Source organism: Anser brachyrhynchus (assembly GCF_964034855.1).
Source record: "Anser brachyrhynchus genome assembly, chromosome: 15".
Lineage (NCBI taxonomy): Eukaryota > Metazoa > Chordata > Aves > Anseriformes > Anatidae > Anser > Anser brachyrhynchus.
In genome coordinates this window covers 11,988,853-12,007,742 of record NC_137733.1, presented here as the reverse complement: position 1 = coordinate 12,007,742, position 18,890 = coordinate 11,988,853, and the positions used below count along the sequence as shown (strand labels likewise).

At 49.7% G+C, this 18,890-nt stretch overlaps 1 protein-coding gene across 6 annotated transcripts in view; it reads left to right on the top strand.

Moving 5' to 3' along the window:
• The first annotated feature begins 55 nt into the window (after positions 1 to 55).
• ADAP1 (ArfGAP with dual PH domains 1) overlaps positions 56 to 18,890 on the top strand; it is a 70,218-nt gene continuing 51,383 nt past the window's right edge. The window contains exons 1-3 of one of the 6 annotated variants that reach the window (XM_080556719.1): positions 56 to 5,168; positions 6,233 to 6,457; positions 10,183 to 10,316. In XM_080556719.1, the coding sequence (XP_080412845.1) occupies positions 10,259 to 10,316 (58 nt within the window). In that variant the 5' untranslated portion in view covers positions 56 to 5,168; positions 6,233 to 6,457; positions 10,183 to 10,258. Of the gene's footprint in view, positions 6,458 to 9,393; positions 10,317 to 12,250; positions 12,596 to 13,915; positions 14,837 to 14,973; positions 14,995 to 18,890 lie in introns of those variants that run through there. The other 5 variants (XM_080556717.1, XM_080556718.1, XM_080556716.1 and 2 more) reach the window with 5 other exon arrangements.

Below are 18,890 nucleotides of genomic sequence, written 5' to 3'. Positions count from 1 at the left end.
TGGCTTTGAGATCCCTTGAAGGTGTTTGTACCATTTACCATAAATTATCAGAGCTAATACTATTTTTAATGCAAATGAGTCTTTCTTAATTGATACTGAGTTTAGGCCAAAATAACTTGGCCTGTTAGCTCCCCTGGAAATGTGTTTCAGGCAGTCAGTACATTCACAAATCTTCTGGATGTATTTTCCCTGTCTTTCCAGACCACACCCTTTTTGTTTGTTTGTTTTAAACCCATCAAATCATTTCTTTCTGTATCTTGCTCTCCCAACAGCAAGGTTTAGGGGCAGGGCCTGCAGACAGGGATGCGCACACGGTTTGCCAAGGCAGTTTTACGCTCTCCTTTATTTGGTGTCGTCTGTTTGATCCATCCTGCCATTCCTATGCTCTGTTTCTACTCTTTTTGGTTCTGCTCCTCTCTCTGCATCTCTGTGTTCCTAGACATCCAGGAAAGGGTGAAGGAATGTTTTCTGCTCTTCATATTGAGGGGTGGAGATGAGATTTAAATTGTTGCTTGGGTCTGATCTGGTTGAACAGACTACAGATAGTTCAGAGCAGGTCCCCATTTGAAAAGAATGTTCGGTCCCTGCTGCATATTTTTATTCTGCTTCATTCCACTGTTTAAATTGTATCTTCTGGTGAGATTAGTACATTTATAGAAAGCAGAGATTTTATTGCTGAAACAGATATTAAAAGGCTTTATATTAAACCACTGAACAAGAGCTTTCTGTTGGTGATACTGAGTAAGAATTATTAAAATAATCTCCTGCATCTTCAGAAGAAAGAAATCAAATTTCACGCTTCCATGCTCCTTAATTATTATGAAGTGACGTTTATACCTACAAGGGATTGAAAACCCACCAGTGGTGGTGGAGTCATTCAGGGTGTTCTCAGTGGTCGTTACATCTCTCTGTGTCGCTCTGCACGCTGATGTGACCCAACAGTTACTTCACAATTTCAGCCCAGGTTTTTCCTGGGAAAGTTGATGCTGTCGTCCAGGTTACTGCAGAGTAAGAGGGGTAATGTTTCTCAAGTCTTGTCTGACTGAATTTCGGCTGCTGAGCTGGAGTGATAGCTGCTGTTTGAATGAACTGAGATGACGTGCTGAGAGAGGAGCCTCTTTTTTTTTTTTTTAATAGTGTCCAAGGCCTCAGTTTTGGACCCATTGCAGGAGGGCTTGTGGGAACAAAGGTAGTTCCCCAAAACTGCGTGCCATGCCAAACCCAACAGTGCTGGGTGCTGCTTGTAGGCCTGGAGCCTTCCCGTAGTGTCCTGGTGATGTAGCCAGCAGGACTGCACGTAGCACGGGCTGACTGCTGCTGAGCCACCAAAACGGGCAGAGCGTGCTACATCCTTCGCAAAATAACTACAGAAGTAGTAATTGCCATCCTGACGGGGAACACCGGGGTGGGAATTTTGCACCTTTCACCACTCTGAAGAAAACATTGCCCTGTGTAGATCCACGAGTAGATTTCATCCCATCTCCCAGCACGGTGAGTCAGCTTCATGGCGCTGGCCCTTTTGCACCAGGACGAGACCAAGGGCTGTGAGCGGATAGCTGAAAACTCAGGGAGCTGACAGAGACACGTATTTTCTAGCTGTAGGGCATTAACTGGAGAAGATAATGTGTTCAGTGGAATTGTGTGACAAGTTCAAAGCAGGAGGGGGCTATCAGTTGGTCTTGATTGAGATCTAATGCAACTAAGAAGCGATGGAAAAACAGGTCATTAATCAGTGCACAGCCTGGGGTCAAACAATTCCAACTTGCTCTGGGGACATGTGCCTGCAACACCGGAGTCATTTGGAAGAAGTTCCCGGAATGCTCTTTAATTTATTCCTGCCAACACACGGGTCATTAATTAAAACCTTTCACTAAAACCTGTTTATTTTAGCTTTGCTTGTGGGATCCAGGTTTGTTCTTTTAAGTGACAGCAGTGTTTTAAGCCAAAGGAAAGTCGTACGTTTGTAGGTAAGTTTTCCTGTTCCCGTACCAAGGAGGAAGCTCTCCAGAAGCTGACACCGGGCCGGGTAAGTTTATTCTGGAAACGGTGAGCTGAGGCTCAGGCGTGTGTGGTACAGGGTAGGCAGCGTTGTTTGGGAGCTGATTTCTTTATGTAGCTGTTTGGAGTTAACGAGCTGCTGTGCTACGTGTGGTACCAGGAGCAAGGTAAGGCCCACACAAGTGCATTCATCTTCACGAGAAGTGGGTGAACGTCCCTGCCTGCACCAGTGCTGCCTGCCAAAGGCTGCCGTGAAGCACCCCCTGCTGACAGACCCTGGGACTTGGAGAAATGCAAACAGCTGCAAAACGAGATTCTTCTCGGCTTAATGTACAAACTGCCGGTCTGGTTGTAGTTGTACAGGTGTGGAAGGGAGAGCCCAGAGCAGGAGGAGGCGTTGACTATCTTGCCGTGAAGATCTCTGTGAGCTGCTAACACAACAATAGAAATCAATAAGTGAGGGGGCTGTAATAGTCTTTCCTGTAGCTCTTTTTCAGCCAAACCACCTCACACAATAAGGAGGCACTCTGCTGCTTGGGATCGTGTCCCAGGGAATCCCCAGAGGGCTCCAGGTCAGCAGAGCTTTGCGTGTTGGCACTTAGAGCACATACTGCCTTTCTTTGTTCAGATTAGAATCAATTCAACCACAGAGTTTAACCTTGATCGCTGCAGTTATTTACAGAAAGAGAACATTGCTGCAAGCCAGCCCTCCTTACGTCTTCCTGGGAGACCTTGAGCTTTAGGTGTATCTCCAAACAATGGCAATGAATTGCAGAACAAGGAAGAAAGGGTTTAATAAACATTTCCAAGGCTCTGCGAGTTCCTTTAAAAAAAAAAAAAAGCCTATACAAAGAGAGCCTCCTGTGGTTGTGCTGGAAACGAGCCATGGTCCAAAGTCCTGCGTACAAGCACGATGAGGTGGTGCTGCTGTGGTAGGGAAGGGTTGTTACCGTGCTGTTGCTGCACCTGCTCCCTGGCAGCGGGATGCCAAGCGCAGCAGAAGGGCTGTACCTGTCAGCACGGAGCTGTGGGCAGGCAGTGGGTGCAGCCGGCTGACCTTCACCTTTGGTCCTCCCCAGTCCCCTTCCAAAGCATTCTCAGGTTGTGCTGCCTGCTCCAAGGCCCCAAATTCCTTGCAGCTGGGCATTACGCTTGCAGTGAGTGATTGTCCGCTTGGTTTCCTTTGGTGACCACAGATTTGCTGACCTTTGCTGGTGACTAATCGCCTTTTGCGGCAGCAATCAAATTAGCCTTTCACTTACTGCCGCTTTTGGAGGCTCCGCTTAACCACTGCTACCTGCGGGAGGTAGGTTGGAGCACCTACATTTGCACCCTGTTATCTCACTCTGCTCCAAGCAGGCCCAGAGAGCTCTGGGAGGCAGCACTAAGCTGCTGGGGCATTGCACGGAGGCAGTTAAGGATGAGGAAATTCTGTAGGCAGACTATGAAAGAAGGATTTTTTTTCCCTGTGTGAAAAGCGTCTGTGGCATCGCTTCATGCTGTGTGCTCTGAAAAGTGCCTTGGGTGTGCCAGTTCCACTGGAGAGCAGCGTGCCTGTAGACGTCTCGGTGATTCCTGGGCATGGAATGATTCTGCCAGCAGGTGGGAATACAGTAATTTCTAGCACAACCAGTGACCCCAAAGGGTGTTGGTTACTGTTCTGCCTGGAGGAGATCCCTTCTGCAGTAGATTCTCCTGCTAAATTTGGGAACGTGGCTATGTTGTATCAGGTTTCCCACAGAAATCGAAGTTCATCGATTAGGAGAACAAAAACACTTTGGGGAAGGTACATGCAAGGGTCATTTTCCCCTTCCTGGGTGTTTCAGTGAATGTTGGATGTCTGATCAATCTTAACCCGGTTCTTTATTTCTTTTAATGACTTTTTTTTCCCCTGTGAGTATCTGGCAATGCTGCACTTCTGTCAGGATGCAGCAGATTTTCTAGCTAGCAGATTTCAAGACAAAATGCTTTCCTTCTGGAATGATGGTGCCATATGGCTTGAAACGCAAAAGTGATCACTGCTAGAAATAGGAGCTTCATAGAAAGTCACCCAGAAGTTCAACGTGTGTGTGTGTAGAGGACTTGATAGACCTTGATGCAGTTTTTATTTCCTGGTACCAACGATAATACAGGTTTTTTATGGCTCTCCCTACAGACTCTAATGTTTGTGTTCACTCTCTAGGACTGCAAAGGCTGTTTCACCACTAGATTATTCCCCTTATTCCAGGAGATTTGGGGATTTACATTAGCAGCTGCATCAGTCTCTCATGTTTGCTGATTCCTGCCGGGCTTGGCTGGATGGAAGACACCCCAGACAAGGCCAGCATTCACCATACAGCCCAGGCAAGCCCCCAGTTACCTCTGTGAGCATGAAACAGCTCAGGTGCCTAAAATCTGGTGGGCTGAATCCAGCCTGTGCCATTCCACACTTCCCTGGTCTGGTGGGACGTGTAGCTATCTGCACGAGCAGTCTTTCCCGGCTTCCACACAGAGAAGGCAAGTTCCCACTGACGTGGGAGGGATGTGGTGGTCCTTCTGGCTGCGTGTTCTGCTGGCTGGTAGTGAGCGGTGCCTTAAACCAGTGCTGCAGATGCTCTTCTGCTCAGGTCCTTATGGGTTATGACAAACTCTTCCAGGAGCAGTGATGGAAAGTAGCCTTGCAAAAAGAGAGCAGGGTGGTGAAGAAAAGGAGAATGCCCAGAACGGCTCAAACTTTTAACTTCATCTCAATAATTTTAAAAAGCAGGCAGTGGGGGCTGCTTCTGCAGCCCCTTGGATGAGTGAGCTCTTTGTCTATTCTAGTAATTTTCCAGGAACTGACAGCTCTGATTTCTGGAGGATTTCAGGTGTCCTCAATGCTAGCAAGCTCTGCCCAGCAAGAACCTGTTAATGCACCTGGTTCTAATCTCGCTTGCAAAGCTGCTAATCAGGAAGGGCATGTGGGAAGCAAGTCACATGGAAAGGTGCTCTCAAGGCAGTCAGGCCCGGTTTTGGTTGCTCAATTTGCATTTCTCTGTTATCAAACTGTGTTCTGGGTTTCAGCAAGCTTAGGAGGCACTGAATCTCTCCTCAGGACAAGCAGCAGATTGGTAGCCCCGCAGAATCTGGGACACCAGCACTGTGCTGAGGATTTGTTGTGATGCTGTGGGCTGCAGCCTGCTTCAGATCTTGTGAGTGCTCAGCAGAATCTAATGCCAAACCCCGCCTTTCTTTAGGAGAGGCGAGATTTGTGGACACCACACAAAAATTAAGCCTCCTGCATGGATTATCTCCTCTAGCCCAGTCTGCACTCTCAAATTCTTTCATTTCTTCTCTGAGAGAGGTGGTAGTGGAGCTGTTGGTTTATGTGGTGAGATCCTGCTCCCACAGACCTGCTGGTGAAGAGCCAGGGTTTCATTCGCAGGAAACAGCAAATCTCCCGTGAGCTTAGAGGAGCAATTTGCTGGCAATCTACAGGGGGCTTTTCCCTCTGGGTTGCTCTGACGACAAGCCCATGGTAACATGGCTTGCTAGATGGTCAATAGCACTTCACTGCACGGAGGAAAGCAGGCTGTTTTCAAGCAGACAGACCTAAATGGAGAAAAAGTCCTGCTACTGCTACTCGGGAATTGCACAGAAGCTGCAGATCAGATCAGTGCCAAGAAACTGGCTGGTAACAGGATGCTGAACCAAGCAGGAGAAAAAAAAAAGTCAAAACATTGCTAAATGAGCTTTCACATCCCTGCGACCAGGTACCAAATTGGGAATCTCACGGTGGGGATAAGGTTGGCTGCTGGCATTGCTGCAGTTGCCTCCCCATGTTTTTGTTCCATATTTTGGATGGGGAGGTCACGCTGTGCGGACTTTGACCAAGTATTTAGCGGGCTGTCCTTAACCCCTTGTGCTTGCCACCCATGCTGCGACCCATGTGTACCAGAGCATGTGTTGTTGGACAGGCAGGGCTCTGCCTGCTCTTTGGTGCGTCCCCCGCGTGTGTGTGCATACTGAGAATGCTTGCTAAGGCAGCATCCGTGTGCGCCCATAGCCTGGCAGCATAAGTCTGCCCCTTCTCTCTGTGCATTCAAATTTGTGCCTGGTTCAGAGGTAGCTGTGTGCCAGACTGGGATCTGTGTGAGAGTGTGCAAGCAATGGCATAGATCAGGCGTTAATATTCTGCATGCGCAGGTAACGGTGTGAATGCACAGGTGAGACTGGGGTTTCCATTCGGTTCCTACCTCTCCAAACTGTGTTGCAGGATCCAGTGGAAAAGCGAGTGTCCGCTGCCACCTGCTTGGAGGTGAACTCCTGGGAAGAGATGCATCCTGGCCTCCTCATGTGGGGAGATGGTCGGCAGGGCCGTCTGCGTGCAGGACAAAGATGTAACCAGCAGCAGGTCACTGCACAGCTTTGGTGATACGGGGTGCGTGAGCTCTGTCAAAGGGTCAAATGCTGAGCTCGCTGGCTGCTGAAAAAGAACCAGGTGGGTGAAAAATGAGAGAGAGTCTGGAACATCTCCCTCCTTCCCTTCAGCATTCACTCCAGGAGACTTGCAGGTGTGGTGGTGCCAGGTAGAAGGGCTCATTGGAACAGAGATGTCTGAATTGATGGCTTTATTTTGGCTTACTTTAGCAAATAATAGGCGGGGGGGTGATGTTTATCATTGAAAGTGGAGCTGGCTAGTACTTGAGATCACAGCTCTAATGGGTTGGACTGGCTTAGACTGTAAATCACGTTAGCAGCGCTAATAGCACAAAGTGACTGGTACAGCAAACCCTCTGCTGCAGCAATAACCCGGCCCTGCTGGTTCTTTGAATCAGGCTGCTGCTGCTGCTCAGGGCTGGCTTGGTTATTAAAGCTCTTTCACAGAAGTCACCTGGGCAGCTGCTTTGACTCAGCCACCGAAATGGCTGTTCTGTCACTCTCTCCCCTCCCATTCCCCAACCTGGCTTGGGCTCTTTTTATAGCCTGCTATAAAATTGTTTATTTTTGCACCTGTTTATAAAGGCTTTTCAGCCACAGGGGTCTCATGATGTTGTTTTCATGGCTTCTGGAGCAGGGCTGCTCTGTTGTTGCTAGAAATAATTGCTGTTAATTAATTCTTTGCTGATTTTTCCTTGGCAAAGCATACTGAAATAAACAAATAAGTGAACAGCATGCTCTGTATCCTGATGTTGTGGGAGCTGTTACGAGGCATGCAGTGACATCCAAACGATCCCATCAGCAGCTAGAGGAAGGTTAGGACATGGTCTTCAACTTTCTATGGACAAAGTTAATTGGGGGGAGGCTCAATTACCAGCTCCAGCTGTTCGGCAGCTTCCTCCAGGCAATCATTTCTAATCTCTTTCTAGAGAAAAACCACAGCTTTGTTTCCACCTAATGCTTTATTCAAATCACAGCTGAACAATATTGCAGAAAGTGATGTGGTCTCAGCTGTCTGAGCTGGAGGGGCAGCTGAAGGCAGCAGCCCGTGATACGAGACGGGCTTCTGGGGGCTGTAACTGCGCCCAGTTTCCTCTTTTCCTCTGTGCCCTTCTAAGATGGCTTGGCTTCTTTCTGACGACTCTGGCTCTGTTGCAGGGACTTCCAGGCCAGAAGTGCTGTGCTGGGCTTCAGCTCCTCTCTCTCTGTCCCACAGTCCTGCCGATAGCTTCTCCGTCATCCTCTTTGCACTGGGTCCCTGGCGGGAGCACCTCCCAGTCCCCCAGAGGACACAGGAGCTGCCTTGGCCACTTCAGTCTCCACCCTGCGATGGGACATCGTGCAGTGCAGTCTGCTGCTTGAACGTCTCCAAGCTGTTCCTGGAAGGATGAGCCATTCGAGCCAGGGAGAGATTAAGTTATTGGAATTGGGCAAAAGCAATTTCCATGATGAGTGTTTGCCCTGCGGTTCGCACGTCCAACGTGTCCCTGATTCAGGTTGAATTGATGATGGCCAGCTCTGACTGATCGCGCTGGCTTTTCGTGGAGGAGCTGGTACCCTGATGTGCGAATCTCTTCACGTGCGCGATGGCTTTCTCCATCTGGTTCCCCAGACCTAAGTCTTCTAATTCCTGTAAATCAGGAATCACGCTAAAAGCAGTGGTGTAACAGGGGCATAGGTGAATTATTGACTTCATTGATCTAATTTCATCTTCTCTGAGAGCATCATCAGGCAGCACAGCTCCCGTCAGGTGCATGGTAGCTGCTGTGGAGCCCATTCCCCCAGCTGCCCCTTGGTGTCCTATTTCATGTTGTATGAAAGAGCGAAGGGATATTTGCAGTGCGTTTTTTCTTGTGTTCAGATTTCCCTCTGTGCAGCAGACAGATGCAAACACCTGACATCCTGAAGGTAGCAAGTACCCAGCTGCTCTCCAGGATGTCTCCTGGCTCCCAGCCACCCGTCAGCGGACGGAGCAGCCCATGTGACCCTGGTGAGGAACTTGCCCTTCTGTATAACGATTCCCAAACCTGCCCATTTCTGCAGCGAGCCCAGGCAGAGGGACGAGCACTGTCACACTGGGGGAAGAAACAGAAAGGGCCTGAGCATGTGACGGACAGGCTGAGAAAAGTGGTTGGGGTAACTTTCCTTCCTGCGGCGGCACGGTTGCGAGAGCAGGTCGCAGCTCTGGGGCGTAGTCACGGATGCAGGGCAGGAACAAATTGGCTGGTTTGTGATCAGTGGCTCTCACAGAAGCCTGAAAAATGGTGTCTAAGTAAATCAGCAGACAAATTGTGCTCTGCAACTCCTTCCTGTCCTCTTTCCCTGTATTTTTCTCCCTTGATGACGAGCTCAGTGGTCTGGTGTGCACAGCCAGTAAATGATGGGAGTAGCAGGCTTCTTTTCCTGTCAGTACCGCTGGGCTTTGCAGCAGAGTTGGCCACTATGCAAATGTGGTGAAACCCTGATCTGCAAATCACTCCACAGCGAGGCGCATTTAGAGCTGCAGGATGCCTTTTCCTCTTTGGGGCTGGAGCAGGTGCAGAGCAGCTCTGCAGATGTAGGGCTTAGGTCTGGTATTTGGGCAGCCTCACGTAATTTTCCTTTGCGTTCTCCTCTTCCATGTGATCAGTACATCTCAAAGAGGGAGCGTGCTTTTCCTGGTCTTACACAAGGAGAAAAGACCACAGGAACCATAAAGCAATTTGGTCAAAATCAGAGAAAGTTGGTGTTGCTATCAGATTTTCAGTTCAAGGATTTTTAATTGACCTGGTCTGAGCTCAGTGTTGCATGGCATTCCTCCCCCCCAGGTGTAGCCACTCTTGATTTAACTCTATTATTATTATTTAAAAAAAAAGGATTTTTTTCTCCTTTTTTCTTTTGAACAGGAAACCATAGTGCAACTGAAACTAGCTGCTTTAACGTGGGAGTGGTCAGTGCTATGGCTTGTTCACACAACCTCCAGCTGCAAGAGCAGACACTGCTACAACCTCTGCTGTAGTGTCGAGGAAGCGTGAGGGACCCGGGCTGGTGTATCTGCTGCTCCAGAGTTTTGCTTGAATGCGGTTGCAGTGGCATGAATTATTGATATTTCTGTTAGGGTCTGCTGTTCGCACAAGAATTTTTAATGTTTCCCCACGTTGCACTGTGAATGCGCTCCCAGGTCGTGTAAGGGACTGAGTTTAATATCCTTGTGTTCGCGTGATTGTGGCATTGATTTCACAGATTCAGGGCTGAGGCTGCAAAATTATCTGAATGCCAGTGTAAACAGCTCTCTGGTAACAAAACCGAGCAATCCCAGGGTGAAAGCTGATACAGAGGGGCAAGGAGAAGGTAATTTGGGGATAGTTAGTGAATTTTCAGGGTGTCACCACAAAGATGATGTAAAGGTGTCTGGGAATTCTTGAGCATCCTTTCCCCTGCCCTCACGGTTCAGCATTTCTAGAGGCTGCCCTGGCTGCCACCATGCTCAGCACCTTGAGAGATGCCATTAATAACGTCTGTTTCTAAGACAACAACCTTGCAACTTAGAAAAGCCGAGCTAAAAGTGTGGGTGTTTATAAACAGACATTTTACACACAAATATGTGTGTATTTGTGTGAATATACGTATATGTGTGTATAAAAATGATATCAGACTTAAGAAGCCATTCAGCAGTGGAGAGCCAGAAACCGCCTGAACGAGACGATGTACTGGCAGTGACAATTGGTCTCTGGAGGGTATGGCCAGGGGCTGTGTAAGCACTGGGAGCAAATTCATTGAGCACTCCCTGACAAATCGTATCCACAGGGAGAGCATGGGGAAAAGCTCGGGTGAGCTGCTGGATCCTACAGGAGCAGTCTGACGTGGACCTGCCTGAGCTGAGATGCCACCAGCCTCCCAGGAGCCTGCTGCCACCACCGCAGACTGCTGGAAATGTACTGGTATGTGAGATTGAATCAAGCCCTTGATTTCCAACTAAACAAAAGTTTCTCCTCCATCCTGGCTGGTTTGGTCCTGTTCCAACTTTTCTCCCTCTCCATGCCCCCTCTACCCACCTGTGCTGTTTGGTTCCCAGCTGCAGGTCCGAAACAGGATTCACACTGTTGTGTTTGTGCCGGGGGAATTGGGCATTGTTTGGGGCCTTGGATGCTGCAGATGGCCGTGGCTTGGTTCATGCCGGCCCTGCTCTGCACCTCCACTGCTCAGCCTGTCCTTTATGAACCGCTCCCTTCTCATCGCTGACAACAGGCTCTGTTATATTTGATTTTATTACAAGATATAAATTTCTGTCTGCAGCCCTGGTTTCCAGCACGCAGAGAGGGATTGCCTAGCAACCAAGAGAACAAAAAATTAAGAGAATCAATAAGACTTAATGGAAAGCTAAACAGAGACTTTAAAACCAGTCTCCCTCCCAGCCCCTGCCCCTGGTAAGTTCATAATGACTTGCAGCATCCCGGCTGCTGTGTGAGGGATTCAGCAAGTGCCTGTGCTGGAAATGCCGGAGGACTGGGGCTGAAGTGCAAATGAAAACCTCACCTCCTGGCTTGGATTTCGGTAGAGCTCTGCTCCTGTAAGCATTTACACCAAGCGGTAGTCCCACAAATTGGAATATAACAGGGTTTTGGAGGATTAGGGCTGTGATTCTGTGCTGGAGCCAGTTGGACTGGTGTAAGTCCCTGGCAGGTGTTAGCAGCAGCGCTGCTCCAGGTTAGTATTACGGGCTGGGAGGGTGAAGGCAAGGTCGCCTCTGGGCACACCAGCTGCTTGCTGCGGCTGAAAAACCTCAACAAAAGGACTCTGTGTGGGATTACGCCTTTGGTTAGCATGGGAACAAGTTTCCAGATGTCATCAGCCTACACGTGTACAGGCAGCAAGCGGCAGCGCAGCGCGTAGCGCCGCACAGCCAGCGAGGAGCAGCCTGACGTCAGCGCGGAACAATCAGAAATTAACTCGGTTACGGCCGCTCGCCTGATGGCACAAATGCAAAGGTCAGTTAGGAAAATGTATTCCAGACAACGGGGGCATTGTAAAGGTATCAGGCCGTGGTTTTGCCCGTACGTAAGGGTGTATGCTGGTTTCTTTGCACAAAGTGTTCTCTGGGACCTGCCGCCCTGCTCACATCCGCGTACCTTGGCAGGATCGAGGTGGTGGTTCGGGGTGGAAGGGTTCCAGGAGCTGCCTTCAGCCCTGCGGGCAGCACAAATGGCAGGAGCGGGGCTGTGCAGGGGGTGCCCTGCTCTGCTCGAGGGAGCAGAGATGGACAGTTTGAATGCGGGGCTCGCTCCACAAAACCCAAACCCTTTCTATAACCAGAGCTGCATTTACCACGAATAAGTCAAAGCAGCCTAACAGCTGCCTGCAGCCTGTGTTTGAGAGGATGGATCCTGCAGGGGTCTTTCTCCAGCCACAGCCCTGAACCCCTCCTCTTGGCAGATTTCCCCCATCACCGCCTTCAGTTACCCTTAGTGGCAAAATGGGGGCCGGGAGCGTTTGCCCGTAGGCCAGGTGAGATGCAGCAGGGGGGGCAGTCCTTGATCTCAGCACAGCCGTGGTGCCCCCGCCCCAGGTGGCGTTGGGATGCCCTCACCCCAGCACTCCCTGGGCACCGAGGACTGGGGTGCAAGGTGTGGGGGGGCACTCAGCGGGTGGTCCTGAGATACACGGAGAGGAAAAAGGTGGCGATGTCCTTCTGGAGAGCAGCGCAGCCGGGAGAACCCCAGCTGCGCTCAAGCAGCGAAGGGCAGGACTCCGGGAACCCCCTGGGGTGGGGTGGGGGACCCCAAATTCCTCCGGAGCCGGAGGGCGGCCGAGATGGGGACCCGGGGGGGGAGGCGGCGGGGTGCGGGCGGGGTTGGGGCGCGGAGCCCCGACGGCGAGCGGCCGCTGGAGGTCGCGGGCGAGCGGCTCGGCGAAGGGGGAGAGGCGGGAGGCGGACCCGGCTCCGTGCCCGGGCGAGGAGGCTGCGGGGCGCGGAGAGGCTGGAGCCTCCCGGGGGCTGGGAGCCGCCGGCCTGCCCCTCGCTCGGGGCCGCATGGAGCAGCAGCAGCAGCCCCGGCAGCCCCTCGCCATGAAGCTCGCCTAAAAGAAGCCTCGGCGGAGCCTCCCCCCCCCCTCCCCAGCCTCCGCAGCCCCCCCATGGCGAAGGAGAGGAGCAGGAAGGCGCTGGGCGAGCTGCTCCAGCGGCCGGGCAACGCGGCGTGCGCCGACTGCACCGCACCCGGTAAGGGCACGGGGGGGCTGGGGGGGGCTCCGAGCCCCTGCTTTGGGGTCTTGCAGACCCCCACCCACCCGTACACACGCAACCGGGGCGGGGGGAGCAGAGACATCGCCGCTCCCGCACAGCAGCAGCCTTTGCCCGCAGTGCCCCCCCCTCCGCTGGGCTCGGTAAAGCTGGGGGCTGCGGGACCTGCCCGGGAGAAGGGGCTTGGAAATCGCGGAGCAGGTGAATTCGCCTTCCCCGGCCTCTTTTTTTTTTTTAAATCGTTATGTATTTTAGTCGCTGCATGGTAACAGCTAAACGTGCGTTAGGTTGGGCAGGGTGGCTCAGAGAGGTGTAGGGATGGGATGTCCTTTCAACCTCCATCACTCCATAGGCAAAAAAATAATAAAAATAAATCCTGCTTCAGCTGAATTACTGATGCTGATTTCTATGGGATTCCAAGCTCTCTTGGATACCACCATTCAGCTCCCACCGTCACCAGTGGTTTCAGGTCCCCAGCCTGCATCTCAGGAAGCTGCAGCACACTTTCAGACGCGTTGTGGCTGGAGAGGACAAAGAACTTTCTGCATGGTGTGAACTGCTTTGCAGTGCTGCGCCGTGCCGCGCTGCCTGCCCTGCTCCCACCCATCTGCTGTAGCAGCCCCCCTCTTGGGTGTCGTGCTGAGCACAGCTCGGGCTCGCCAAATAAGTGGCTCCCTAAATTGTCCCTTCCCGGAGGACACTTTGGCTCAATGGGATAATTCTTCCTTGCCCTGCGTGTGATATGAAGCCCCTCCGCAAAATGGGAAGTTTCTCAGCATCAGCAGAATAGGGGTGAAGCTGTAGGTCAGTGAAATAGCTCATGCTGGGGAAGCGTGGTTGTTGTTAAAGACTAAATGGGCTGGTAAAACAACAAAGATGTGTTTTGCTTTTGGTGACACTTGCGTGCAGAGATATCTTGGTGAAACTTGGAGAGGCGAATGTGGGCCAGTGTCTTTTGTAACACGAGGTGTGCTACATTAACATCATTCAGCCGCTTTGAACTGTCACAGCATTACTTCCCTGGGACTGGACCTCTGTTCTGAAACCCAATTTCTTTAATTATCGCTGTGCTTCGGTACCTCTGGCAAATAGTACTAGAGCTAGTACTGGTGCTGTAATGTGCTTGTGTGCTCAGAAGGGACAATAAATATGAGGTGCCCTGGGTTATTTAATATAAGATGCATAACTTGTGTCTGTAGGTAGTATGTGAAATATTCAGGCTGGGTCCGGTTGCTCGTCCTGGGCAGGTGAGGCAGGCCAGGGCTTTCTGAGTGTGGGTAGGAGGTAATGTGGGACAGGTGGCTGGAGAGCCTCCAGAATGGGGTGTAAGCGTGGTCTTGGCTGAGAAGTGGGACGCACAGAGAGAAAGGTGAGAGCTGGCACCGGGTGGACAGCTAGAGACAGAAAAGTACCAAAGCAGAGAAAATAAAGTGAGAATGAAAGAAGAGGAGGGTGGAGAACGAACAGGAGATGCAAAAGCACGTAGTACTTCTGTGCTCCTACATGTCGTCATGCTGCTGATCTGGTGCACCTGCGGGGAAGCGAAAGGTCAGGATCCCTGGTTAGTCATGATTGCTTCCAGGTGGGTGTGTTCCTTCCCTGAAATCCTGAGGTGGCTCGGGAGCCATGATGAGAGGTAGCCATTTAGCTCAGGGATACGGATAACAAAGAATGGGATGGGTTAGAAATAAACCAGGTGAAAATTCTTTGTTAGTCAGTTTAATTCATGTATTTGGAAACGAGCTGGGTTTTCTTTTGCTCTTGGAAATGTTTGTTTCAGAAATCTACGAGTCAGTGGAAGTTTCTCCCTCCCTGCTGTTAAAAAAGGGTTTGTCTTTTGTTCCTGAGCCTCACCCAGGTGCCAGAACAGTAGCCACAGCCCTGGAGTGAGGGCTCGTCCCAGGCATTGTAGGCTCATGTAACAAAACCGCGAGTTCCTGATGCAGAATTGCTTGGAGCTGGGCACCGTTGTGACTAAGCTGTGACCATGCAAAAAATCAACCCCCAGGATGGAGAGGGAACGTCAGGGAGGCAGCACCTTTTCTCCTAGGCTGTGGAAGGAGCTTTGTCCTCTGCAGGGTCGTCACCTAGCTGGATCGCTGGTGAGCTCCAGGCAAAACCTCATGATTGCCTGGCTCTGGGCCAGAATTTGCCACTTTAGATCATCTGAGCTGAGGACGATTTAAGTGGCCAAGTCCTAGAACCAAGGCTACTTGTGGGGTAAGTCTTGAGGGGCGTTGAATCTGATGCTCGGGAAGGTCAGATCTATGCTCTCTGTCTTCCCCAGGACCAGTGTGTGGGCTGGCAGGAAAATCTCTTACGCAAAAGCAGAGCTTCCGTAGCGTTCTCCCAGACGAGATTTTGAGGACATGTCTCAGGTAGGGGGAACAGGCTTACTGTGCTCTGGCCGTGACAGCTGGGAATGCAGGAAGGATGCTGAAGCAGAGACGGCGTGGCCAAAAAAAAAAAAAAATCACTGTGGCTACATTTCACACTTGCAGTTCTTGTTTTATTTTAAGATTTCGTAGTTGTTTTTTTTTTTTTTTTTTTTTTTTACTAATTGCTGCTTTCCAGAACCTTAATTTTCAGTGAAAGGTGTTTCTGAATTAAAAAAAAAATAATCAGTTGCAGAAGTGTCATCCATCTGTAACGAGTAGTGAGATTGCATTAGCCACATCTTTGAAACTGAACTGTGGGGTAGGAGCCACAGCAGTAGGGTTGTTACGGGACGTGGGGTGCCCTGCCCTTACGCTCTCCTGCGTTGAAGTCGGGGTCCCAGATGTCGTTTTGCGCCATGTTTGTTTTGGTGGGTTTAAAGACGTGCTTTCACAATGAAGACAGCATGGTAAATGCAGCCTTAAGTGCAAACTGAGCGATTGCTCTGAATTGCTGGTGTGTAATGGCTCTCAATCTATTAGAATAATCTTTTTTTCTTCAAGACTACTGTGGCAGTTCAGTGCTTTTTTTCCCCCCTAAACGATTCTTTGTCTCAGGCAATCTTTCCACACGTCACGAGAGCGATGGTTATCTCAGGGCATAACAAGACCTTGAGTATTTCTCCCTTTACTCCATTTTTCTGTAACTTACCGTTGTGTTTCCACTGAGCGAGAGTCATTTTACATTGTGGGGGACAGTGAGGCTCTGATGACAGAAGTGGAAATCCCATCAAAGTATCCTGCAGTTTAAACCCTACAGTAGTTGACGTGGCTTTTTTTTCCTCTCCCTTTTTTAATTATTATTTTCATCTTTCTTATTTGGGTTGGATTATTGGGGACCTGGACCCTGGAAGGAGTAAGGGAAACATCAGCCTTTCTGTGCATGGGGCTCAGGTAGGGTGAAACAGAAGGAACAGAGGGTGAGTGATAGAGGGGAGCCTTATATCAGAGGGCTTTTGTGCTGCAAAACTGAGTGGATTTGGTATTTTGGTGTAGTGGTATATATAAAAGCCTGAGGGTGGGTGGTGTGCAGCTGCGGGGGTTATAAACACCTTCCTGCAGCCCCAGCATCATCTTGTTTCTAAAGCAGGTGAAGCTTTTCCAATCCCTTGCTTTCATGAAATAAGGGCGGTGATTCTAGGAAAACACACAAGTGCCAGGCATGGCTTGATTTGTCGTGGGTTAAGGAGGGCACTGAGAAGATCTGATCTCAAGCCTCTCCATCCCGTATCCGCTCCCCAGTCCTAAAAACACAGATTTGGAAGGCAGGTGACTGAGTCATCGGGTCCTGTCTCGTACTGTCATCTGCAGTGACATCTTCTCATCCCCTCCGTGGAGCGATGGGGCTCTGCCGTGGAGCTCATTCTCTCTTTTTGCCCCCACCACCTCCCACTGGAAAGCTGTTCCAGAGCTTTGCTGCTCTAATGGCGTGAAACGGTCTTTTCATTTTCAAGCTAAAAGTGGAAACTTGTTCCCGCACCTCCATTGTCCTCCAACTTAAAGAGTTCTTTTTCTTCCCAGGAATTTGCCAGCTCTTCTCCCTTGGCATAAACAGAGTGGAGGGAAAGAAGGGGGGAAAAAAAGTCCTGTGGCCATTGTATTTAGCCACGTTCTGCAGGGAAAGGGAACATTTTCAGACAAAGGATGTGTAACGTGACGGTGCTATCTGTCCTTTCCCGATGCCCAGGCTTGCAGCAGTGCTGTGGGTTGCAGGCAGCAAGCAGAGGGGGCTGCTGAGACCTGACAGCTGAATCAAAAGACCTTGGCAACTTTAGTGCCTTCACTGAAAAATGTTCCTACTTAACGAGGAGTGTTGGTGGGAGGCTGTTTGGCTTCAGTTTTAATGTCTTTTATTGTTATTTTTAAACATGCATGGCCAGGGCCTGTTTATTAACCTCCTAATCCTTTCCCAAAGTAAATAGCAACAGAACTTCAGTGCTGAACATGGGCTTCTCCTGACTGTGGTATTTAGCAAATCAACAGCAGCCGAGTGGCAAGCAGAACGGGCTTTGCTTGCGTTGACTGCACTAAAACTTACACCAGTGATTACATCTCCTATCACAGGGCACAAGTTACCTTTCTTGTGCAGGGTAAAAAGAGGTTTTGCCTACCAGCAGAGGTTCTCTTCTCCCCTCTGATAAGTTTTTATCACCTCAAACTGGGGAAGGAGGTCAGAAATACGTGTGGAAGCTCCATCCCAGTAAAAGACTGGCTCCAGCTCAGCCAGTGTAGCTGGGATGCAGCCCCACAGCTTATGGCCCAGGCTGTCGTTCGCGTGCTGGAGCCAGTGGCGTGAGCTGGAGGATGCGTTTCTGGGGCGCTGCAGTGCGTTGGCCACGTTCTTGCGGATGTTTGTCTTGGTCAGCACTGGTGCAATAACTAGCTTAAGGCAAAAGGTGGAGAGGGGACATGTGGGTGAATTTTGTGACTCAGTTCTTGCTCTATTTTGAGCCTATTACTTCTCTACTTCATGTGGGTTTTACTCAGGTTGATGGCATTTAGGGCTTTTCAAAGTGGAACCTTGTTTTTATAGCCAGGGTACTGGAAAGATTGGTTGAAAAAAATATGTGCCACTGCCATCCCACCTCCAGTCTTCTCTACTCTCCTTTTGGTTTGTATAAATTATCTTATCTCGGTTCTCGTTTATTATTTTTGGGGGTTCAGCCCTAGTTTTTTCCTCTGTGGGCCATTCTTACACTTAGTAACGTTGAGTTGAAGCTGCAGAGTTCATTTGCTGTATGCTGGGTTTTCCTGGGCCTTGTGGCCCCAGGAGGCTGGTCGGGGAAGTTAATTTCTGAATTTAGCTGTGTTGCCCAAGTGTTTCAGTTTTGCTTTGGATGCTTCTCTAATCTCTGACTTTGCCTTCCCTTTCAGATGAACAAGATATGAAAATGTCACGCCAATGTCCTTATCTTGACTTTAGTTTAGCTTTATCTATTTATTGTTTTTAAATGAAGTTGCATCATGTTTTTATTTTTAAAGTCATTATAATCTATTTACAAGTGACCAAAAATCTCTACTGCTTTGTGCAGTGAAGTTTTCTAGAGCAAGCATTGGTCATTCTGGAGCAGTGATGCTGAAGGATAAGAGACTTTCTGCACTTAAAAGACTTCATTTGGTTTAATGTTCCCTTTGTTCCTTGTTAGTCTTTATTCCTTTTGGCTTGGCATAATGGAATAAAGTCATTTGTGTGGAACTTAGGAACGGCAGAGAGTTTTCATTAGGCTTCACTGCTGTTTGCTTGACACTCTGGAGGCTTAGAAAAAATCATCTTTTTTTGGGCAGGGCCCAAGTGGTGACTAGTGCACCAAAATGGCAATATATCATAATCTGGAAGAGTGAAGAGTGTGTGGCAGTGACTGCATTTGCTGGATCAAAACAAATGAAGTGGCTTAAATAAAGTTACTGAAATCCCTAGGGGTCCAGGGCGCTCTGGCCATTGAGGTATGTAGCAGCAAGGTGATCTTCAGGTGGCTGCAAAGACTCCAGCTGGCTGCTGCTCATGCTACGTCTGCTGATGGTCACTGCTCTGCAGAAGCATCACTCCACTGGCTGTGCAGCAGGGAAAGTCAGTTCCCTTAACCTAAAAGGTGCCACCAGTTCTTCCCCAAACTTCCTTTCCCAGTTGTGTAAAGACGTGGATTTAGTCAGATGCTTGATAAAATGTTGTCTTGTCTCAGAGTCTATGTTAGTGCAGTCATTTGAAGTGTTGAAGCCTGCTATCATGCCAAAATTGAAGATCTCTGTCATTATCTGCCATGAGCTGAGGATTTTTCATGTCTTTTGTGCTGGAGAGCAGAAACAAAGACAGAGGAGCAGTGATGTGCTTTGGGGAAGGC